The sequence below is a fragment of the Peromyscus eremicus genome, chromosome 2 (genome assembly GCF_949786415.1).
Source record: "Peromyscus eremicus chromosome 2, PerEre_H2_v1, whole genome shotgun sequence".
Taxonomy (NCBI): domain Eukaryota; kingdom Metazoa; phylum Chordata; class Mammalia; order Rodentia; family Cricetidae; genus Peromyscus; species Peromyscus eremicus.
The window spans coordinates 137317808-137341892 of record NC_081417.1 but is presented as its reverse complement, the minus strand read 5'-3'; the positions used below and the strand labels follow the sequence as shown (position 1 = coordinate 137341892).

General features: G+C 44.8%; 1 protein-coding gene and 1 non-coding gene across 4 annotated transcripts in view; one reads left to right on the top strand and one right to left on the bottom strand.

Moving 5' to 3' along the window:
* The window catches only part of Thrap3 (thyroid hormone receptor associated protein 3), a 40018-nt gene extending 17352 nt beyond the window's left edge, over positions 1-22666 (top strand). For 2 of the 3 annotated variants that reach the window (XM_059254958.1, XM_059254957.1), the window contains exons 3-11: positions 6794-7696; positions 9141-9839; positions 11281-11453; positions 12262-12373; positions 14140-14224; positions 15785-15975; positions 18669-18864; positions 19235-19378; positions 21083-22666. In XM_059254958.1, the coding sequence (XP_059110941.1) occupies positions 6794-7696; positions 9141-9839; positions 11281-11453; positions 12262-12373; positions 14140-14224; positions 15785-15975; positions 18669-18864; positions 19235-19378; positions 21083-21304 (2725 nt within the window). In that variant the 3' untranslated portion in view covers positions 21305-22666. The remainder of the gene's footprint in view (positions 1-6793; positions 7697-9140; positions 9840-11280; positions 11454-12261; positions 12374-14139; positions 14225-15784; positions 15976-18668; positions 18865-19234; positions 19379-21082) is intronic. The other variant, XM_059254959.1, reaches the window with a different exon arrangement.
* Positions 5878-5995, bottom strand: LOC131905366 (5S ribosomal RNA). Its single transcript, XR_009377897.1, has one exon. It is a non-coding gene; the product is annotated as a 5S ribosomal RNA (ribosomal RNA).
* Positions 22667-24085: the final 1419 nt, after the last annotated feature.

Below are 24085 nucleotides of genomic sequence, written 5' to 3'. Positions count from 1 at the left end.
TTCAGTTGTTGCCAACAGATGCCCAGCACCTTCTCTTGATGGTTTGTTTGTTAAGGCAGGTTTCTCATTGAAAGCATGGTAGTTTTGTTCTCTTAAGACAGATCCTGTAGTCCAGGCTGGCATTGATCTTGAGATCCTTATGTCTTATCTTCTTGAATCCTGGGATTAAAAAGTTTTAAATTTTCTTCTAAGGATTGATTTTAAAAGCTTTTAATGCTTATAATTTTCTTCATGTGAGTATTGGGAAATACTAGTGTAAATACTGAAGGGTATTTTGTATAGTTCCGTTTATTTTTTTTTCTTTCAAATTGAACTAGCAAGGTACTACTTTATCATTTTATCCTCTTAGAAAGTCTCCTGACTGGCGGTGGTTGTGCACGCCTTTAATCCCAGCACTCGGGAGGCAGAGGCAGGTGGATCTCTGTGAGTTCGAGGCCAGCCTGGGCTACACAGAGAGTTCCAGGAAAGGCGCAAAGCTACACAGAGAAACCCTGTCTCAAAAAACCAAAAAAAAAAAAGAGTCTCCTGACAAGTGTCTAGAGTCTCTTTCTTGACTTGATTATGACCTTAGAGCTTCTTTAATAATGTCAGTCAAGTTTTGTTCTGATGACTTTTGTAGCTCTATAGCACTTAAACATTAAATATGTTATTGGCTAAAGAAAAAAATTCCCTTTCCTAGCAAAAGTCAGTTCAGTCTCAATGAAATCTGTGAAAAGTCAGTCTCAAAATTAAGACTAGAAATTAGACAAAAGGAGAAGTATAGAGACTGAAGGGGAACCCGCTGATTTTATGTTTATACCTGAATAGATGAATTAATATCAAGGCTATGGGGTGGAACAGAGAGGTTCTTTGTGAGCACTGCCTTGTACCCAGCCTTGATTTAGGTGACATAAATTTCATTGTCAGCTCATTTTGTTCTGAAAGATAGCATTGAAATTTTAATTCAGTAAATGGAAGCTAAATAATTGGTTCAAAGTCAAGCGTGACTGAACAGCCAAAGCTAAACAACAAAGCTGAACTGACACAGACCAGATCGAAATGTGACAGCCATCTCTGAAACAGCGGGAATTCTGGACAGGTCTTGTCTCCTGGCCTACAGATTTGGCGTGGAGATTGACTTGAGAAATGAAGAGCAGTATTGTAAACAGGCAATTTGTTGGGTAGGTCTAGAGCCAATTTAAGTGCTATCTTGTTATCTAGGAGATGGTTAACTCTGGAAGAATTCCCCCCCCCCCCTTAGAAAACATGCTTCTTATCTTGACTGTTGCCTGACTTCTGTTTTTAAGAAACAGATAAGTTGCCGGGCGGTGGTGGCGCACGCCTTTAATCCCAGCACTCGGGAGGCAGAGCCAGGCGGATCTCTGTGAGTTCGAGGCCAGCCTGGACTACCAAGTGAGTTCCAGGAAAGGCGCAAAGCTACACAGAGAAACCCTGTCTCGAAAAACCAAAAAAAAAAAAAAAAAAAGAAACAGATAAGTTTGCCACTGTATGCTCAATTTTTTATTTCTGGCTTATCTGTTTCATGGTTTTGTTTTTGTTGTTTCCTTTTGTTTTCCCTCTCCTACAAAGGAAAGTATTTATCCAGAGAGTTTGAGAAACCATGCCTTTAAATTAACTAACTGCTGAGTTCTACAGAACTGGAGAAAGTTCATTGTTTCCCCTTTATTTCACAGACTGTATCCTTTTCGGTGACTTCTTAAATAACTTCATTGCAGTCTGCAGAGCCTCTTGTTTCTGCATCCTACAGTGACTGCAGATTTGGGTACAGGTGGCCACAGGGTCCTCCCTTACTCTAGTAATTGGTAACAGAAGCATCAGTAAGCCTAAATACAGGAACATGAGTTATACCCTTCTTAGTGCTGGTGATGGGTCACCTCCTTCAAACAGAGCCCTTCAATGGGGTCCTATTCTGTTTCATAGCCTGCTTTTGCCTCTCCTTTCTTTTCTTAATTGTTACTGGTTCTGAATGAAAAATATAGAAGGTAAGTTTTTATCTTGACTCTAAATTTTGCTTAAATAGCAACCATTAATCAGAAATTAGATGCATCTTTGCTAGTTGTTCTTCGTGGTGTAGATATATCTAAGACCATGAGCAATACTAGGAAACCAGTTCTCTTTCTTTTACCTTTAGATTAAAGTGAAGGTAAGCGTCTCCTTAAAAGTACTATTTGCAGCCGGGCGGTGGTGGCGCACGCCTTTTATCCCAGCACTCGGGAGGCAGAGCCAGGCAGAGTTCGAGGCCAGCCTGGGCTTCCAAGTGAGTTCCAGGAGAGGCACAAAGCTACACAGAGAAACCCTGTCTCGAAAAACCAAAAAAAAAAAAAAAAAAAAAGTACTATTTGCTTAGTTATCAAGTCCTTAAAATAACACTGCCTGCCTGGCAGTGGTGGTACACACCTTTAATCCCAGCACTCGGGAGGCAGAGGCAGGCGGATCTCTGTGAGTTCGAGGCCAGCCTGATCTACAGAGTGAGATCCAGGACGGGCACTAAAACTAACAGAGAAACCCTATCTCGAGGGGGAAAAAAAAAGAAGGAAGGAAGAAAACAACACTGCCTGCTAAATAAGAGTTACAGTAGTAGCTCCTTATCTGTCCCAAGACTGAGTGTATGCCTGGTATTAGATCTGATCCCTCCCTATACATAGTACTGTTTCTTCCTGTATACACATCTGTGATAAAGCTAAATTTGCAAATTAGCTACAGAAAGAGATTAACTACAGAAAGCATAATGAAGTAGAATGTTAATAACAATTTATCACAATAAAAACTATTAAAACATGGTAAATACCAAAGAATTAGACTGGCAAGGTGGCTCAGAGGATAAAGGAGCTTGGTGCCAATCCTAAGGACATGAGTTTGATTCCAGGGATCCACAAGTAGAAGAAAACCAACTCTTTCAAGTTGTCCTTGAGTTCCTATGCATAATACACTGTGGCATGCACATACCCACACACAAACAAAAAACCGGAGGAAGCTACTAAAGAATTGTATATTTCTGGAATTACTACCACATAGTATTCATTACTCTGAATTGCCATGGGTAAGAGACTTTGCAAAGCAAGACCTTGAATAAAGGTTTGTTTTTATTTTATGTGTGTGAGTGTTTTGCCTGTCTGTGTGTTTGTGCACCACATGCATACAGTGACCTTGGAGGCCAGAAGAGAGGCAGATTCCCTGAAACTAGAGTTAACATATAGCTGTGAGCCAGCATGAGAGTGTTGACTCAAACACAGGTCTGCTTCAAGAGCAAATGCTCCTACCACTGAGCCGTCTCTCCAGCTCCTTATTACTTTCTGTTACTTTTATTTGTGTGTATGTATATGGGCAAGCAATGCCACAGTGAACTTATGGAGGTCAGAGAACACATTGCAGGAGTTGATTCTCTCCTTCTGTTACGTTGAACTTGGTTGAAATGCTTGGTGACAGGCACCTTTACCTCCTGAGCTATCTGGCCAGCCTCAGGAATTATTTTATAAGCAAACGTAGCCAGGCATTCTGGCACATGGCTTTAATCCCAGCATTTGGGAAGCAGAGGCAGGCAGATCTCTTGAGTTTGAAGCTATTCAAGGCTACACAGTCAGACCCTGTCTCAAAAACAAAAAAATATAAGCAAACATAGCTCAGTGTCATCCCATGGGAGAGTGCTTGCTCAGAGTGTGTAAGGTTCTGTGTTTGGTTACCAGCACCAAAACAAACAGAAAAACCCAAAAGCCCCTCAGGCAAGTTCATTAACTGGAAAGACCACATTTTTAACTGAAAAGCTACCCCTGTGTGATAGGTAAGTTCTCTACCAGTGAGCTACATCCCTAGTCCTTCTCAATTTTGTTTTCAAACTGGGTCTTGCTAAATCACCCAGGCCATCCTCTAGGTTCAGTTCTCCTACCTAAGCTTCCCAGGTAACTAGGATCGTACATGTACACTAACATACTTACCTGAAGGTTTTTGTTTTGTGTTTGTGCCTATGCTTGCAGAAGCTAGATGAAGACGTCAAATCTTTTGGAGTTGGAGTTACAGATGATTGTGAACTTATACTATGGGTGCTGGGAACCAAATTCTGGTCCTCTGGAGGAGTAGCAAATGCTTTTAACCACAGTCACCTCCATTCCCTAGTTGTTTTTGTTTATTGAGACAGTATCTTCACACTTGCTGTGTAGCCTTGGGATATTCTTGCCTTCTCTTTACTCCTGCCTTCACCTCAAAAGTGTTGGGGCTCTAGGTGTGCTGCACTACCACGCCTAGCTAAACTCTTAGTTTAATTAGTACAAAATAATAGATTTCATTATGTTGTTTTCATACATGAATACAATAAATATACTTTGATACCTTTAATCTCAGCACTCGGGAGGCAGAGCCAGGCGGATCTCTGTGAGTTCGAGGCCAGCCTGGGCTACCAAGTGAGTTCTAGGAAAAGGCGCAAAGCTACACAGAGAAACCCTGTCTCGAAAAAACCTATATATATATATACTTTGATCATGCTATTGTTCCTGAAGCGATTCTATATTTTTGAGGAAATATTCTTGCAGTATTCCCTAGTAATATTAATATCATAATTGGCAGAATAAATGGTATTCAAGAACCTTATCAAGTGCCATTAATCCTAGCACTTGGGAGACAGAGAGGCAATTCTCTGAGAGTTGGAGGCCAGCCAGGACTACATGAGACCAAGTCTGTCAAAGGGGAGGAACTTAGTGAATTTGTACAAACCATTTTTTTTTTTTTTAATTTGTATGTGTGTGTTACACATGTGAAAATCAGAGGACAACTTGTGGGAGTTGGTTCTTCCCACCATGGGTCCTTGAGATCAGATCACACTGAAAATAGAGCTCAGGTTGTCAGACTTGACGCTGACTGCCCTAATCTTTGACTTACAGGCTGTCTTAGGGTTACTATTGCTGTGATGAAATAGCATGACCAAAAGCAAGTTGAGGAGGAAAGGGTTTATCTGGCTTACACTTCCATATTGCTGTCCATCATTGAAGGGAGTCAGGATAGGAACTCAAACAGACCAGGACCTGGAGAAGGGAGCAGGTGCAGAAGCAACGGAGGAGAGCTGCTTACTGGCTTGCTCTACATGCCTTGGTCAGCACCACTAGTCCAGGGATAGCCCCACTCACAATGGGCTGGGCCCCTTCTCCCATGTATCACTAATTTAAAAAATGCTGTACAGGCCTGATCTTATGGAGGTATTTTCTCAATTGAGGCCCCTTCCTCTGATGACTTCAGTGTCTGTCAAGTTGATAAAAAAAAAAAGACTAGGGGCTGGAGAGACGGCTCAGTGGTTAAGAGCACTGGCTGCTCTTCCAAAAGACCCTGGTTCAATTCCCAGCACCCACATGGCAGCTCACAACTGTCTGTAACTCAAATTCCAGGGGATCCAGAATCTTCACACAGGCATACATGCAAGCAAAACACCAATGCATGTAAAATAAAAATAAATTAAAAAAAAAAAACCAAAAAACTAGCTAGTAGCCATTCACAGGCCCTGGCTCTGGCCTTTTTCATGCTTCTAGTTGTCGATGGCTTTGTGTTCTTGGACATGTTAGACGGTCTCCTATGAGCACCCATGGTTCTGTCAGTGGATTTTGGCTCCTTCAGAGTTCTGTATTAAAATGAACACAGTGCTGCCTTGAGTTAAAAGGACCTTTTCCCTAGCTCTCTTGCTCTGGTCCTTGTGCTTGGGTCAGATAGTGCCCTCTTGTGGCGCCTCAGTGAGATCAGGAAGCTCAGCCACAGAAGTTTGACCTAAATAGATGATTTTCAGTCTCTAGCACAGAATCAGGGTTTCATGTTTTTCTGATCTGATTTTGGCAGATTCTTTCAAGTTTTGTTTGTTTGTTTGTTTTTGGGTTTTTTTTTTTTTTTATAATTTTAATTTTAAGCCTACAGCACCTGGTATTCCCAGGCGGTCTCCCATCCAAGTACTAACCAGGCCCGACCCTGCTTAGCTTCCGAGATCAGACGAGATCGGCGCGTTCAGGGTGGTATGGCCCTAGAATTTTTTTTTTAATAGCTGTGCTTTTTTGTTTGATAGGAAGCTGTTACAGCTGTGCTTTTACAAGCTCGGGTCTTTATTTAAGACATTTGTCCTTTACTGAGAGGTGACTAGAATGGGAGTGTTGGAACCAGAGTGTGAGAGCCAGAGATCTTGCTACATCTCCTGTGCCTGTGTCTTTAGTTTACAGAATTGAGGGGGGAAAATTGATGTTTAAGTTTATACCTTTGCTGTTTTGTGGGAGGAGGGGGGGTTTCTTTATTAACTCTTTCATCTGACAGATGTTGAGCATGTACTTTATGTCCGCAACTCTAAGCTCTAGTGATGCAGCTGTGGGCAAAGAGACAAATGCTTGCTCTCAAAAAAAAGCAGGGGCGGGTATGAGGGTCCAGTTTTAGAAAAACCAGAAAAGGCCTCCATGGGTTGCTGCTGGAGCCTTGACATGGGGCCGGAGCCCATGGGGCCTGAGGCAGAGCCTGTGTAGACCTTACAGAAGGAAGAGTAGACTGGGCCTCCTTAGGAGGGTCACAGCCACTGCTGTGTTGTGAGCAAAGTGGCAGGATCTGGCCTGTGGGTTCAAAGGTCGCTGGCTGCTGCTTGGAGATTAGATGGAAGGGCAAGAATGCAGGCCTGGGCCGCTCGTGATCGTGCACACCTTTAATCCCTACCCTTGCTTTCAAAACAAAGCTGAAAATAAATGATACAGAACAGTAGGAATTGCAGTGTTACCTTTGTTGGCAATTGTTTTTTAAATAAAAATGCTGTGTAAAAAAACATTTTCCCCATTCCCTTCCTCTGCAGTTCTAGGTCTCGTTCCAGATCGTATTCTCCAGCTCATAACAGAGAAAGAAATCACCCTCGAGTGTATCAGAATCGAGATTTTCGAGGCCACAACAGAGGCTACCGGAGGCCCTATTATTTCCGTGGGCGAAACAGAGGTTTTTATCCATGGGGCCAGTATAACCGAGGTGGCTATGGAAACTATCGGTCCAATTGGCAGAACTACCGGCAAGCATACAGCCCTCGTCGGGGCCGTTCCAGATCCCGGTCCCCAAAGAGAAGGTCCCCTTCACCACGGTCCAGGAGCCATTCTAGGAACTCTGATAAGTCATCCTCTGACAGGTCAAGGCGCTCCTCATCCTCCCGGTCATCCTCCAACCACAGCAGGGTTGAATCGTCGAAGCGCAAGTCTACGAAAGAGAAAAAGTCCTCTTCCAAGGATAGCAGGCCATCTCAGGCAGCTGGTGATAACCAGGGAGATGAGGCCAAGGAGCAGACATTTTCTGGAGGTGCCTCTCAAGATATAAAAGGGTCTGAGAGCTCAAAGCCATGGCCAGATGCTACCACCTATAGCACTGGTTCTGCATCACGGGCCTCAGTTTCTGATCTGAGCCCCCGGGAGAGAAGCCCAGCTCTCAAAAGCCCCCTCCAGTCTGTGGTGGTTAGGCGAAGGTCACCGCGCCCTAGCCCTGTGCCAAAACCTAGTCCTCCGCTTTCTAATACATCCCAGATGGGCTCGTCTATGTCAGGTGGTGCTGGATATCAGTCTGGAACACACCAAGGTCAGTTTGACCATGGCTCTGGGTCTTTGAGTCCATCTAAAAAGAGCCCTGTGGGTAAGAGTCCTCCAGCCACTGGCTCTGCATATGGTTCATCTCAGAAAGAGGAGAGCGTTGCTTCAGGAGGAGCAGCATACACAAAAAGGCAAGTATCTCATTTCCCCATCCCCAAGTAGTTATCACTAGACAGCAGCAGTTCAGCCATAGTAACACCTGAGTTAGACCTCTGATTAATGGTAATAAAGTAATTCCTGTTTCCTCGACTTTTCATTAGCTGACATTAAAGGAGTCACCCAGGGAAACCTTTAGCTTAACTCTGGCTTTCTTGAGTTTTTATTGCAGCATAAGTTTCTTTAGTCTGTGGTAATGTTTGCACATTTAAAAACTTGTCTTGGATTCTACCAGTCTAAGCCAGAAAACAGTAGAGGTTTGTGGGTCAGCTGCCAAAAAGCATATCTTTACCAACATGACTGGCCCTTGGAGCTATAGACCTAGGATCCACCATCTGCCATGTTTGGTGTGCATGGGACTGCCATGGTGAAGAGCCACACTCTGAGGAGACTGGCAGAATAGGAAAGCCCAAGGCTTAGTCCAGGAGAACCATTTTTTTTTTTTTTTTTTAAAAAGAACACAGGGTAGGTGTATGGCCTTGTAGAAGCTCCCAGGCTTCATCTTAGAAGAGGGTATGCTACTCTGGAAGGGAGCATGGTAAGTTGGAATTAGAATTGTTCTTGTGTGGACTGGATGGAGTGGGAGGCTACAGCAAAGGTGCCAGGACCATGTTTTAGAGAGAGACAGCAGGAGGTTCCTCCTTCCGTTCTGACTCTTATTAGCACATTATCTGGTCCCTTGGTTCTTTGTCATGCTCATTCATGTAACTAGTTTGTTTAGCATTGCTCATAATTAGCATATATATAACATATATTCACATTCTGTGCTTAGCTGCAGTTAGAGAGTTTGCTTTGCAGTGTGTTTGGTTCCTTACCAGGACAGAATGTAGATTTGAGTCTGGTCTCTTCTCTTCCATTAAGGAGAATAATGATTTTGCCACCTCCGTATTCTTTCCCTATTAACAAGTATTTTGTTTTTATGTGTTCACAGTATATTTCATTATGTAGATCTTCTAGGTGACTTGAAGCAAATTTGAAGTCTCTTTTTGAGACTTGTATTTCCAAATGTGAGTTGTATAAAATCAAAACAGTCCAAGGTTGAACATTCTGTTAACTTTGCTGAAAGCAGATTTTAAATGAATGAGTGAAAGTTGGGGTGAGACTGTAGTTGATTTCCCCCTTAGACCACATAACAGGTAAGTAAAAAAGTTTTTCAGTATCCTAAATAACTGCTCTTCTAGTTCGTATGTCTTTGTAAGGCACAGTTCCACTGACTCTTACATGCCAAGTTCAAAATCCATGAAGGATTCTTTTCAGTAATCATTAAACAAAAACCAGGTAGAAAGTTCTGATAAGACTGGAATCTATAGGTACGTTTGCTCAGAGAGTCAAAACCAGAGCGGGAAGAGAAGAAGTGCTGTGGTAGAGCAGGATGCTCAGGAGGCCTCTTGTGTGTCTCCCTTGTGTCTTTATAACTAGGTATCTGGAAGAGCAGAAAACAGAAAATGGGAAAGATAAGGAGCAGAAACAAACAAATACTGATAAAGAGAAGCTGAAAGAGAAGGGGAGCTTCTCTGATGCTGATGTAAAAATGAAATCTGACCCATTTGCTCCCAAGACGGACACTGAGAAGCCCTTCCGAAGCAGCCAGTCACCCAAAAGGTATAAGCTCCGTGATGACTTTGAGAAAAAGATGGCTGACTTCCACAAGGAGGAGATGGATGAGCAAGATAAGGACAAAAGTAAGGGAAGGAAGGAACCTGAGTTTGATGATGAGCCCAAATTTATGTCCAAAATCATAGCCGGTGCAAGCAAAAACCAGGAGGAAGAGAAGTCAGGCAAGTGGGAGAGCCTGGTGCATACGGGGAAGGAAAAGCAGAGGAAAGCAGAGGATCTGGAGGATGAGCCTTTCACAGAGAGATCCAGAAAGGAGGAGCGTGGAGGGGCCAAGAGGAGCGAAAGTGGGCACAGGGGCTTTGTGCCAGAAAAGAATTTCCGAGTGACTGCATACAAGGCAGTCCAGGAGAAAAATTCATCACCTCCTCCGAGGAAGACCTCTGAGAGCCGAGACAAGCTGGGAAACAAAGGAGACTTTTCCTCAGGGAAGTCTTCCTTTTCCATTACTCGGGAGGCCCAGGTCAATGTCCGGATGGACTCCTTTGATGAGGACCTTGCACGGTGAGGAGCGCTCCTTTTTGATCCTGGGGCTTCCTTACCCCTTCTTCCTGAGAATGGAAGCGTTCCCTTGCTGCCACCTGTCAGTGTGGATAGCTGTGTCTGTCCCTGAGTAGAGAGGGTGTGTCACCCAGTGATGACAGCTCACAGATTGATTGTGGCCCATAGGCATTGCTGGGGTAAAGAAGGTCTTCAGCCGCTACTGGCTGGCTTGGTTTCTGGGAACTTGGAACTGCTATTTGGTCTGTCTTTACCTCCAAGCCAACTCGCACCCCCATTGTTTCTTTTACCTGTGAAGAAGACCCTTGAGAATCATATCCCCATTTTACTTAGTCACTAGAATATTTTCCCCACCATTAAATAACAGAAAATTTCAAATTGATGGATCTAGCCTCCTCCCTTCCTCCCCTAACTTGAGGAAAGCATGCTAGAGTCTAGACTGGCTGGTTTTGATTTAGTCCAGTCTGCTCAGCCAGTTAGAACTCTGCTTCAGTGCCATTCGAGCCACACTCCACTCTTGGCACTTCTGCTTAAGAAGGGGAGAGTGGCACATATGGGGGGCCACACATGCCACAGCGTGCGTGTGAAGGTCAGAGGACATGACATCTTTCTGGAGTTTTCTCCTTCTACCATGTTGGTCCTGGGGATCAAGATCTGGCTTGGAGGCCATCACCTCTACCCACTGAGCCATCTCACCAGCCCCACTCTTTGCTTCTTTAGATTCCTCATTGAATGACCTCGCCTAGCCATATCTGTTTTATGTGTTAAAACAAGCAGCAATAGAAAATACAGTCACCAAAGTTTAACACTTCCCCACTTAAAGATTCTCAGTGATGAAAGAGGTTTTTGTGATGGTAACATTACTTGGACTTTGGTAGAGAAAAGGAGCATTGTGGATAGATTTAAAACTCTTTGGAACTGTCTCAGAAAAAGGAAGGGGATGCTGGCACGATGGTTCATGGGGTAAAGGGACATCACCAGGCCTGGTGATCTGGAAGGAAAGAACCGACTCCTACAAATTGCGTTCTGCCTTTGACGTGTGCATGCCACACATGTTCATCCTCCTCTCCCTGGCCCAAAATAATAGTAGGAAACCATGGTTCAGTGTTGGAAGACTCACATACTTTGTTTGCACAAGGCCCTGGCTTTGGTGCCCAGCATTCTACACCGTCACAGCCAGCCTTGAGTTATATAGGAAAAAAACTATCTTGAAAATTAGTATATTTTTATGGTTAAAAAAATTGTGACTTTCAGCCAGGAGGTGGTGGCACACACCTTCAATCCCAGCCACTTGGGAGGCAGAGGCAAGCCTGATCTACAGAGCGAGTTCCAGGACAGTCGTGGCTACACAGAGAAACCCTGTCTCAAAAACCCAAAAAGAAAAAAAGAGTTGTAACTTTGTGTATCTCTTGTTACACTGAATCTCCTTGTATTTGTCTTTCAGACCCAGTGGCTTATTGGCTCAGGAAAGAAAGCTTTGTCGTGACCTCGTCCATAGCAATAAAAAGGAACAGGAATTTCGTTCCATTTTCCAGCACATACAGTCAGCTCAGTCTCAGCGTAGCCCCTCAGAATTGTTTGCTCAGCACATAGTGACAATTGTTCATCATGTTAAAGGTGAGTAGAAACCATTTCTGTACATTAGTCTTCTTAAAACAGGATGACGAGGGAATGAGAAGCCTCTAGTACTTTTGAAGCTAAAGGCTATCTTAAAGGAACATCCTTTAAGATGCTAGCAATCTGTAATCATGATAATAAACAAAACCCTCTACATGAAGTATGGGGAGTGTCTTTTTAAAGATTTATTTTATATTGTGTATGTGTATGTATCTGGGGTGGGAAGTTCCCATGGAGGCCAGAAGGTGTCAGATCCCTTGGAGCTAGAGTTACATGCGGTTGTGGGCCTTCTGACAAAGGTTCTGGAGAGTGAACTTTTGTCCTCTGGGCAAATAGCAACCTTCCTTAATCTCTGAGCCCTCTCTCCAGCCTCTGGGAAGTGATTTTTCTGTTACCTCTTTTCCTTTGTAGCAGTCTCTTGTAGACTTTGTGGTGTGAATTTCTTTCCCAAATTGTTCTGTCAACCCCTGGGCAAATGGAGGTGGGCAGGTTGAGAAATGGCCAAGAGCAATGATTTAGAAAGCTGAATTGGGCTGGTTACAGGCTCCATCTAGAGTTAAAGTCAGTAATAATTGGTCCTGTGCCCCATAGGGAGGTAAGCACCAGGATCTTTGTCCTTCTCTCATGTCCCTAAGATGAAGGAGCTAACTAGAAGCCCAGCATTAGATTGTTTCTAAACCAGCCACTTTCCTTCCTTTCTTCAGTAGATTGTATGGGAATACTAAGTTGTATCTCTGTGGCTGCAGGTTCATTGGACATTGTATCTGCCCTTGATAGCTTATTCATGTATTTCTTTGAATCTTAACAGAACATCACTTTGGATCCTCTGGAATGACATTGCATGAACGCTTTACTAAATACCTAAAGAGAGGAAACGAACAAGAAGCAGCTAAAAATAAGAAAAGCCCAGAGATACACAGGTAAGGTCCTCAGCCTTACACTGGAAGTTGTAATAAAAGACTTGTCATTTGGGGGCTGGAGAGATGGCTCGATGTTTAAGAGCACTGACTGCTCTTCCAGAGGACTCAGGTTCAACATCCAGCACCCACATAGCAGCTCACAGCTGTCTGTAACTCTAGTTCCAGGGGATCCAGCACTCTTGTATAGACATACATGCAGGCAAAATACCAGTGCATCTGAAATAAAAATAAATCATTAAAAAATAAACTTGTCATTTGATATTAAACCAGCCTTGTTACATTCTCCTGCTAATATACTTTTGATCCAAAATTTAGGGTAACATTATCTAAGACTCTTGGCTCTCAGGGAACATTGTATTTGAGAATGGAAAGGATGTTTTGAAAGCTGTAGTCTCTCACATTGGGCCCACAGAACCTGAGGGTCCTATAGTAAGAATAGATACTAAGTTCTTTAAGCAACCCTATCTATTTCATGTATTTCATTTAGGAGAATTTGCTAGGGAAGAGGGTTGAGGGAGAAGCTTAAAATTTACTTATCTCAAGAGATTTAAAAAAGGTCCAGCAGGAGTTGGGCGGTGGTGGCACACGCCTTAATCCCAGCACTCGGGAGGAAGAGTCAGGCAGATCTCTGAGTTAGGGGCCAGCCTGGTCTACAGAGCAAGATCCAGGACAGGCACCAAAGCTACACAGAGAAACTTTGTCTCGAAAAACAAAAAAAAAAAAAAGTCCAGCAGGCTTAAAGAATAACCCTTGTAATTGAGGGAATGTGTTAAGACACATGGAGATCTTGTCTGGAAACCTGTAATTCTGAGTACTCAATCATCTTAGTACCGTGGAAGACCAAGCTTGTAAAACAGTCATAGATTTAGCATCTGGTAGGGTCTGTGTCAGTCTAGGGCAGTTTCTCATCTAGAACTAGTATTACAGAGAAATAATGGGCCCATGTGCTTTGATTCTCGAAATGGAAACTACTCTTTTAGTTTAGCAGAGCATATGTATGTGTTCAGGGCAGTAGACATGATTATAAGCAAATCTAAGATTGAATCTGCCTTACTAACTATTAGCACTATCAGGAAAGAAACAGATCCTAGGCATGATGGTACACATCTTTAATCCCAGCACTGGGAGGCAGAGGCAGGCAGATCTCTATGAGTTTGAAAACAGCCAGGTCTGAATAGCAAGTTCCAGGACAGCTAGGACTACTACATAGTGGAAAAAAGCAAAATAAAACAAACCAGGAAAGAGTAAAGTGCTGGGGGCTGTGGTTCAGTGGTAGAGGGCTTGCCTAGTGTATGCAAAGCTCTGAGTTCAGTCCCTAGTTCACTGCCTACCCCCAAAATAAAGGAGCTTGGGCTGGCAAGGTGGCTCATGGGGTAAAGTTGCATGTTGCCAAGCTTAGTGAGTTTGATCCCCAGGTGCCATATTGTAGGAGTGAACTGCTTCCATAAGTTGTCCTCTGACCTCCACACATGTGCTGTAACTTGTGCATTAAAGACACACACACACACACACACACATACATACACACATGAATATAATACTTATTTTTTTTTTAATTATCTTATGAGGAGGCATGTTTGTGTTACAGGTCTAGCTCAATTATGGAATGCATGGTAGACATACACACTAAAAGGTGGTGGATATAACTAATAACAGATAAGCTATGAAAAGTAATTGTCTGTGACTCCATTACCCACCCTCGGATCTAGAATGTTAACCAATATTGTTCTGTAGACTAGTCCACAATCTCTGTGTTTTAATTTTAGGAGGATAGACATTTCCCCCAGTACATTCAGAAAACATGGTTTGACTCACGAGGAAATGAAAAGTCCCCGGGAAGCTGGCTACAAGGTGAACTGTTGCTTTGATAGTAATTCCAACCTAATGAGTGCGTTGGGCATGAACTTGACAGAAATGTGTTTGTTTAAATTACTCTCTACTTAAGTTTGTGTTTTTCTTTTAAGGATGGGCATAATTCTAAAAATGAACTACAAAGGGTTAATTTTTATTAAAATGTATCAACAACCTTTGTGAAGTGGTTAGAATATGGTAAATGACCCCAGAGTCTATTGAGGTGAGCTTGAGAAAAAAAAGAGAGGCGTTTTGGAACAAGTGCCCATGATGAGAGAAGAAACTTTTTGTGATATTTTTCTGCTTGTAAGTATTATCAAATCAACTGTCTACATGCACTATTTCCAACCATGATTTCAGAAAGACATGCATGTCAGAGCAGAGTGAAATATTCATATCTTAACTCAGTAGACTGTGTTCAACAGCTGGTGCGCTTTTTTGTTTTTCCCTAACATTGTACCATATCATCTGTCGATTACTGTTACTTTAAAATGGCCTGGCTACATTTGCAATGATGTGCACATAAAACTGTTACTAAAAGATTAGACTCATGCAGTCTTTACTGTGAAATATATAGATGGAGTTTTTATGATCTTAATATTTATTGACCATCATTCATATATACAGTTGAAATTTGAAATAAGATGGCTGTTCTATGCTACTGAAACCTTTTTTAAAATACTGTTTTAAAATTTTCTAAACAAATTTGTCTTTTTGGTTGAAAGTGTTGAGAGGTACTCTTGTGCCGTCTCTCATCTTCCACCCCTTTTCCCTGTCTCCGCATGCCCTCAGCCTGGCCCTAGTGAAGCAGCAGAAGTCTATGCTCCATGCCTCTAACAGTCAGCTCCTCAGTGATGCCGTCCAGTGGCCGAGGGAGTGTGGCTGCATTGTCCTTTGTTGTCATTTATTTGTTTACTTACTGGCTTTGGGAGTCTGTAGAGGTCTTAGGCTCTCAGAACAAACTGATAAAATAATAACCCCCCTTCCTATCATTCTTGCTATTTAAATGAAATATTACATCAGAAAGTTTATGGTTCATGTATATGTTGATACAGTGTGGACAGCTTCCTGTTAGCAAGGACTTACTTCCATTAGACAAGTCCTCGTAGATGATGTCCCTGAAGCCATCTTAGTCATTTGCCCTCATGAAGTTTGCTGGAGTTATTGAAGGCCATTGCAGAGGTGATCTAGCCAGTGTTGCTTTTTTGTCTTAATTTATTCTTGTACTTTATGGTGATTCCACACAGTAGTGGGTGGCTGCTTTAGATAGGGAGAAGTGAATATTTCCTATAAGCCTAATAACACCGTCCAGAGTTGATTTTGGCCATTTCAGCGTATACACCTAGCCAGAGGCATTCCACTGGGACACAGGAAACAAAGTAAGATTCACATACAGCATTTTCAAAAGATAGCACCTTGATTATTCTTTTTTAAAAAACACAAACTGGCTGGGGTGAGGCTCTTAGATTCCCAGTGCCTCCATTGATAGAAACCACATTTGAGAGTGAGTAAGTTAGCATGTCTGGATCCCAAAAACCTTAATTCTGACATCTTTTTCAGCAGGCTGAAGGCAAATACAAAGATGATCCTGTTGATCTCCGCCTTGATATTGAGCGTCGTAAAAAACATAAGGAGAGAGATCTTAAGCGAGGTAAATCAAGAGAGTCGGTGGATTCCCGAGACTCTAGCCACTCAAGAGAAAGATCGACTGAGAAAACAGAGAAAACTCACAAAGGATCAAAGAAGCAGAAGTACGTGATGCCCCTGCCTCTCACCCTCGATTCCAGAGTAAAGTCTCAGTTACTCACACCAGACTGCTTTGTTGGTGGTGGTTTGTTTTCACCTTTTCTCAGAGTGTGAACATGAAACCCTTGCTGGCCTAGAACTTACTATGTAGACCAGGTTGCTCAAACGCTGCCCCTCCGGTGCTGGGATTACGTGAGAGCACACAATACTTGTGCTTTTGGGTACACCAGGTCTTCTTATCCAGAGAACTCCGGGGCTAGGAACTAAAGCAACATCTGCAGCATCTTCATTCCTAGCTTGAAAATAGAATTTCTAAGCTGGGCAGTAGTGGCACATGCCTTTAATTCCAGCACTCGGGTGGCAGAGGCAGGCGGATCTCTGTGAGTTCGAGGCCAGCCTGGTCTACAGAGACAGCCAAGGCTACACAGAAACCCTGTCGAGAAAAAGAAAATAGAACTTATATATCTAAGTAAGGTTATCTTTGTCCAAAAAAGGCTTTGTGCAAGAAATGAATGCCTGCAAGGATTTGTGGAGAGTCAATTGGCAAGTTTGTTCGACAGGTCTTTTGGCCATGTTATTTCTCATTGAACATTTTCTCGGTGTGCTTAGAGTTTAGAAAGTCATTGTTAGAATAAAAATTAGAATAAAATACTATATTACATCTAATACATTAGAATAAAAATGCTGGTTAAAGAATCAGTTGAAACTAGATAGGATTGTTGGTGTTTCACAGACAGTTCAAAAGCGGTGTTCCAAATATTTCTTAAACAAAGCTAGGCATTGTTGAGTTATGTAGGACACCATAACATGCCAATGCCATGACGTTTCTATTTGCGCTTTTTTTTTTTTTTTTTTTTTTTTTTTTTTTTTTTTTGGGGGGGTGGTGGTGCTTGAGAGAAACCTGGGCCTTGCACATGAAGGGCAAGTGCATTCCAGCTGAGCTACACCAGCCTTGGTGCACGCATTGTGGAAGGTTCTTTGGTTTCAGTCACCTTTCCTTACATGGAGCCGAATTACAGCTTTCACTGTCTGAAAAAGCAACATTTCTGCTGTTCTGAACTTGAACTGGCAGGCTGTGTCTCAGGCTGGCTTTACTCACTCTACAGCAGCTAAGGATGACCTTGAATTCCTGATCATCTTCCATCTCCCAAGTGTTAGGTTTATAAGTGTGTACTACATTGCCACTGGTGGAAAGGGGGTGAATCCCTACAAGCACCTCAGAATTGAGTACATCTGATATTTCTGAAATGCCCACCCCTGAGTTGCAGTATAACTTCAAGTTGCTTAGAGCAGGTTTCTAGAGGTCAGTGCCAGCCCTACCAGAGGTAGTAGAGGAGGTTACTAAATGACTGAGATGTCAGGTGCACTCCCAGGAACAGAGACCTCAAGGTATTTCTCTGTTCTTCATTTGTAAAAAGCACTTCGGGGCCACGGTGGTGGTGCACGCCTTTAATCCCTGCACTCTCGAGGCAGAGCCCGGCGGAGTGCTGGAATTAAAGGTGTGCACCACCACTGCCTGGCTCGAATTGGAACCTCTTGGGAGTCTTATTTCTGAAAACTTCTTGCCATAGCACTGAGTAATAGAGTGGTTAGATTTTCACCTTCTGGTTATGATAAGTACAACAATGTGGAGTTTTCCTTTTCCTAAGTAGATACCAAAACAAGTGGGGTGGGGCAGTTTTTTGTCTTTTGTTTTTTGTTTGTTTGTTTGTTTTAATGTGTTTGAATGTTTTCTCATATGTCTGTGTACCATGTGTGCCCCTGGTGCCCAAGGAGGCCAAGAGAGGGCATTGGCTCCCCAGGACTAGAGTTAGAGGTGGTTGTGAGCTGTCACGTGGGTGCTGAGTGTGAAACAAGGGCTCTTAAGAGCTGAAACACCTCTCCAGCCCCGAAGGGCTTTCAATAAAGGAAGACCCAGGAGTGCTTTGAGGAGCTGGTCCTCCTGACACCTCAGGGTCATTTTGTAAGCTCCTCTGTTACCTCTCGTAGGACTGGCACCAACCTGTAGTGTGTAGACAATGAGTCATCACAGTAATCTAATTTGTCTAGTCTGTAATTTCCCCCAGATGAAGGGAAAGGAAGAGATACGACTCCAGGAAGAGTTGCTGCAGATTCTAGACTTAACAGCACAACATGTTTCAGCTCAGTAGGAGGAGGTGGTATAGAGTTAGTGGGCTAATTAGAACTGGCTTTGAGGCCAGACTCTGCTTAGCTCTTATCACCTATAAATTGAGTAATATGGAATTCTTTGGTCACTGTTGAATACTTGTTTTATTAGTAAGGTGTTTGGACATTTTATTTCATCTTAGAGTGCCTCCCACCCCCTTGCACCGGCCTGCAAAACAGCATTTCTTAGAGTAAGTACCAGGAGTCAGAGCACACTCACAGAAGGGTTTGCTGCAGTGTCAGAACCGGCCAGTTGACTCCCACAGACCTGCTTGCCTTCTCTGTTGGGTCACGTGTTAGACTGATGATACTGGAGGTCATGGGTGTTTCATGTTCTTTCTGTTTGCTACATACTCAATGGCAAGCTTAGAAACAGATATGTCACTGAAGATGACTCACAAAACCAGGAGGAAGCCCCAGGTCTGCTGGTTGGGTTGGGGTGAACAGGTTGGTTGGTGGTAACCTAGTTGCTTGGTAGTTTGTGGGGCTGCCAGGACCAGTCTTAATTTCCTCCTCCTTCTTCTCCATGTAGGAAGCACCGCAGAGCAAGAGACCGGTCTAGGTCCTCTTCTTCCTCTTCCCAGTCGTCTCACTCCTACAAAGCAGAGGAGTACCCCGAGGAAGCAGAGGAGAGGGAGGAGAGCACCACAGGTTTTGACAAATCCAGACTGGGGACCAAAGACTTCGTGGGTCCAAATGAAAGAGGCGGCAGAGCTCGGGGAACCTTTGTAAGGGCCTCCCTCCCTCTTTCTCTAAGCCTCCGGCTTCTTCTAGTCCTGACTGAACATCAGTAGGATATCAGTTTTTGCCTCTGGTCTAAGCAAGCCAGTTGTCGATTCTTTGGTTCCCTAAGCTTCTATGTTCACTTGTTTCTTTGTTTATAATCATGCCCAAGTCTTTTATAGCTTCCCATCTCAGAACTTCCCCCATTACCTTGATCTTGCTTGAAGGAAGTCCCTCTCTCTGGCCATGTGTATGTACCCCCTGAACTATCTAGGAAAGAAATGGGTAGAAACTAGTTGAACTGTTTGAACAGAAAGCAGGGGATTTTCTGCTGCTGACATGGACTTGTTCCTTTTGCTTCCTTTATTTCTACAGCAATTTCGAGCAAGAGGGAGAGGTTGGGGCAGAGGAAACTATTCTGGTAACAATAACAACAACAGCAACAATGATTTTCAAAAGAGAAACCGGGAAGAGGAATGGGATCCAGAGTACACACCCAAAAGCAAGAAGTATTACTTGGTATGTGTCTGGGACTAACCAGGAAGGGCCAAGAGAGCCTTTGGCACACAGTAGCTGATTTAAAGGCTTTAATTGGTCTGTCTGACCTTGCTAATTTGTGTACAGGCTTAGAGCACTGTGAATGTGTTACTATAGTGCTAGCCAGATGGCTCTTCTCTGGAGGGATAAGTCAGTTTATCTTCTGAGCTGTTTTTGGATTCCAGAAGAAACAAGAAATATTACTGTTACCTTTCTTGTCCTGTGAGCTTTGACTCCTCACTCCCAGCCTCTTGTCAACCTTTACTACTAGATTGACAGGAAAAACAGCTCTAGAACTGTTGGAGGAAAGAAAGTTCTGTTACCATAATGAAATGCCGCTGAGCTTTTTTTTCTCTTACCTGTGTTGTGGATCGCTCCCATGCTGGGCTGTTGCCTAGTCAGTAACTCTGTTGGCCTTGCTGTGATTCAGCAGGCCTGTATCCAAGCCCATGTAATTCCTGGGAGTTGTGCCTAATTGTTGGAAGCCAGTTTGAAGCTTCTAGAGGGCCTGAATAGGTGTGGGATTGCTGTGAAAGGAAAGGCCCTTCCCTGCTTCTGTTTGCCACTGGAGGGAGGGAGCATTGCCAAGCTGATGTGGTCCTTGTGGCACTGCAGCCTTGGACGGGCACAGCTGGCAGTCAGCTGAACTGACCTCCAGGAGCCTAAGACTGGCTTAGAATGGCTTCTGTGAGTGGATTGCTGAAACTGTGGAGTGATTAGAGTCTAAGCATGAGACAGAAGCTGCTTCACTTTCCCCCAAGATGTCAGAACAGGGATTGTCAAGATGTAGGTTGTCCTCCTATGACACTGCCTCCTTCATACTAGTGAAGAGGGGGTCTGCTACAAGAGGGCAGACTAGGGTGGGAGTGGTGGAAAGTACCCAAGCCCCAGGTGTGGCTTTTGTGTGCTGTTCCTTGTCTAATGGCCCAGTTCCATTTCACATGTTAGTATGATTGACTTGGTAGATTCTTCCTTTGAGAAATGGTGTTCTAGGGCTGGAGAGATGGCACAGTGGTTAAGAACACTGGCCGGGCGGTGGTGGCGCACACCTTTAATCCCAGCATTCTGGAGGCAGAGGCAGGCGGATCTCTATGAGTTCGAGGCCAGCCTGGTCTACAGAGTGAGATCCAGGACAGGCACCAAAACTACACAGAGAAACCCTGTCTTGAAAAACTAAGGGGGGGGGGGGGGGAAACGAACACTGGCTGCCCTTCCAGAGGATCCGGGTTCAATTCCCAGCACCCACGTGGCAGCTCACAGCTGTCTGTAACTCCAGTTCCAGTGGATCTGACTGACACACAGACATACATGCAGGCTTAAAACACTGATTGATGCATATAAAATTTAAAATAGTAAATTAAAAATTTTTAAAAAGCAGAGAAAGTGTTGTAAACAATAGTTTCAATTACACGATAATGATAGTGGCGGGATGGACAGGAGAGTTCAGTGAGCTGACACCTCTGTCTCGAAGCTTTGTCAACGTTTTCTATTACTCTTAACACTTGGTTGTAATGTCCACACTATTGCCTTAGAGTTCCTTAGGTACCCAGCGGTGCTCTGGATCTGAGTCTGTGGCAGTTCTGGAGTAGGGGAGTGGGCGAAGGGCAGAAAAGAGGCTGGGCACAGGCTCTGGCCTGTGGGGTGGGCACAGAAAGAGCAGTGGCTCTGATGACTCTCTCCTCACAGCATGATGACCGGGAAGGTGAAGGCAGTGACAAGTGGCTGAGCCGTGGCCGTGGCCGAGGAGCCTTCCCCCGGGGTCGGGGTCGGTTCATGTTCCGGAAATCCAGTACCAGCCCCAAGTGGGCCCACGACAAGTTCAGTGGGGAGGAAGGAGAAATTGAAGATGATGAGAGTGGGACAGAGAACAGAGAAGAGAAAGACAGTTTACAGCCCACAGCTGAGTAGGGGCCACTCTCGATGGAGCCCTTGCCCAGGGGAGAGAGGCGCTGGGAGAGGCTGGTGGAGTTAAACAAGGAGCCTCCAGAAGATCCTGCAAATCCCACCCCACAACCCACCAGCCACACAGAACTCTACAACAGCAGAGTACACATCCCTGGTGTTGTCCCACTGGACAGAGGATGCTGGCCACAGCCTAGGATCAGGCCCATGTTTTGAGTGACCCACACTACAGTGGGCTCCTGCCGTTTCTTGTTTGTTGTTGGTGTGTGGGGTGGGGGCAGGGTAGGGAGAATGATGCTGATGCTTGGATTTGGGTTGTTTTGTTTTGTTTTGTTTTTTTCCCTATTAGAAACCAAGTTTTCTTAATTTCATTTCATTTGGAGCTAAGAGGATGAACTTGGTTTTCAGTCTTTTCCTGTCCTGATTTTTAAAAATCCCTTATATTTTTTCTTTCCTTTTTTTTTTTTTCTTTCTTTTTAAGGCATATGTAGTAATATTAGCAGAAAGATTTAATTTGGGCAACTTTGATTCTTAAGAGAAAACAAAGCATGTGAATAAACATTGAAGTGTTTGCCTCAGTTTGGGACCAAACTGCTTGGATCTTTGTAGAAACCGGTTTTGTATGTCACGGAGGAGTTTAAGGCCTTTCTGACCACCTTGCGTTCCCCTTTCTGCACAGCCATGTGTCACGTGGAGTTGCTCCCGGCCTCCCCTTGCACCCTGCTCTTGTCTGATTTCTCCTGGGCTGGGCTTCCCTTGTCCACCAGCAGCCACGATCCTCCACTTTGTAGTCCTGCTGGTCCTCAGCAAAGGGAGGGAAACTGGAGGGCAGTTTCTGGTCTGTTTTCTAAGAAACTTCTGAATTCTATTATCTTTACAAATATAAGATGAGAAAAGAATTTTTTCAATATTTTTTATTGATCTTTTTATAAAATGAAAAGAAACTCCTATGATCGATTAAGGATGGTGGTTATGGCTGGGTGGTTTGTGGGGTTGTGTGTTTTGGTTGGTTGGTTAGTTTGTTTTAACCTTAAGTTTTGAGTTGAAACACTTTCAGATGTTTGAGGGGGAACATCCTCATAAAAGGGTCCTTGTGCTTGCCTTCCGGGGAGGCGGTCCCGAGCAGGTGAACACAGCATATGGTCTCGGTGCATATGGTCTCTGTGCACGTGGTCTATGCCAACTGCACCTCCTCTTCCCCCAGCCTTTGCTCGTGGGTTGTTACTACTTCCCCTTACTTTGCTAATTTCTATAGTTAAGTTGGTTTTACTTGAATGATTCATGTTTAGGGAAGAAAAGAAAAACACCCTTAAGTTTTTGTTTCAACTCCTCCTGCAAATAAAAACAATAAATGAAGTGACCAATGTGGATGGACTGTGTTCGTTGTCGTCCTCACGCCTGCATGAGCCGCCCTGAGGTGGCAGGGGCCTCCCACACGAGTTTCAGGAAACCTACAGTCTGCTCTTCCTTCCCGGGGAGAAGCGCCTCTTGTTCTCAGTGGAGTCCCTGCATTCTCTGCTTTTAATAGCCAAGAACCAAACTTCCCTGTAGTGCAAGGAGCAAGGACTTTGGCTTCCTTCCTGTTGAGGCAGGGGTCAAGGTTGCAGTGAAATGGCCGCTGTATATTCACCCAGCGGGAAGATTATTTACAGGTGAGCCTGGCCCCTTGGTTGTTGGCCCTCACTTTCAGACTCTTGCCAGCCCTGGGCTTGACTAGACTTGGTTCTTCCTGCCTTCGCTAAAGGAGAATCTGTAACAACTGTCAGAAACCCAACCAGACTCAAATAAATCAAGGCTCCACCAGTGGGGTTCTGAAGTTTGGAATATACCGGCCATAGCTTTTCAGAGACAGAAGCTACCACTTTTCTACTTCTGGAGCACTTTCTCTGGAATAGCCCCGCCCTGGTATGTACCTATCCCCACCTTCCCCTGCAGCTAAGAACTTGCAAGCCAGTAGAGGGTGGGCCGGGAAATGTATAAAAGACTGGCCTAGGTTGGGAGACGTGGCCAAAGTAGAATTTAGTAGTCGCGGAAGAGCCCTTAGGAGGAGTTGTTAACCTCACACTGGGCTGAGACCCTGGACGACGACTCGTTCTGAACTGGGGCCCAACCTGCTGAGCCAGGCCGCCCACTCCTAGCACCTGGATCCTGACCTATGACTTGAGTCCCCGCCTCATCCAGTCTACTGCCCAGCGGCGCGGCCCGCCCTCCGAGCTCCCAATACTCAACCGCCAGCCTCACAGGCTGTGCAGGGGTCCCCAGAAGTCATGGGTATGTGTGCGGGTCTCGGGGTGGCTCTTCTGAACGTCCAGGGACGTTCCCCCAGCCTTTCTTAGCCAGCCCTCCGCCTGCAGAGGTCTTGGTCCTGGCCAGATACCGTGCGCAGACGCAGGACGAGCTGAGCCTGGCGCCGGGGGACGTGGTCCGGCAGGTTCGCGCAGGGGCTGCCCGGGGCTGGCTGCGTGGGGAGCTGCGGGGCCACCGTGGTGTCTTTCCCAAGAGCCTGGTGCAGGTGAGGCCTGGTGCGGGTGAGGCAGAGCGGGGAGCGGGCCCGGTCCAGCCCCGGGCCTCCAGCTGAATGCCGCCCCCATGCGATCTTCCCAGGAGATTCCCGAGGCCCTGCGGGGCATCACTGAGCCCAGACCGCGCTATGCGCGCCACCGCCGCCGCGGTGAGTCGGCCTGGGGCTGGTGGGGAGGGGGGATCACTGCCCGCGTGGAGCGTGACGACTGTGGGAGTGGCCACGGAGCTACTGGGCAGCCCCCTGATTGGCTCCAAGTACAATGC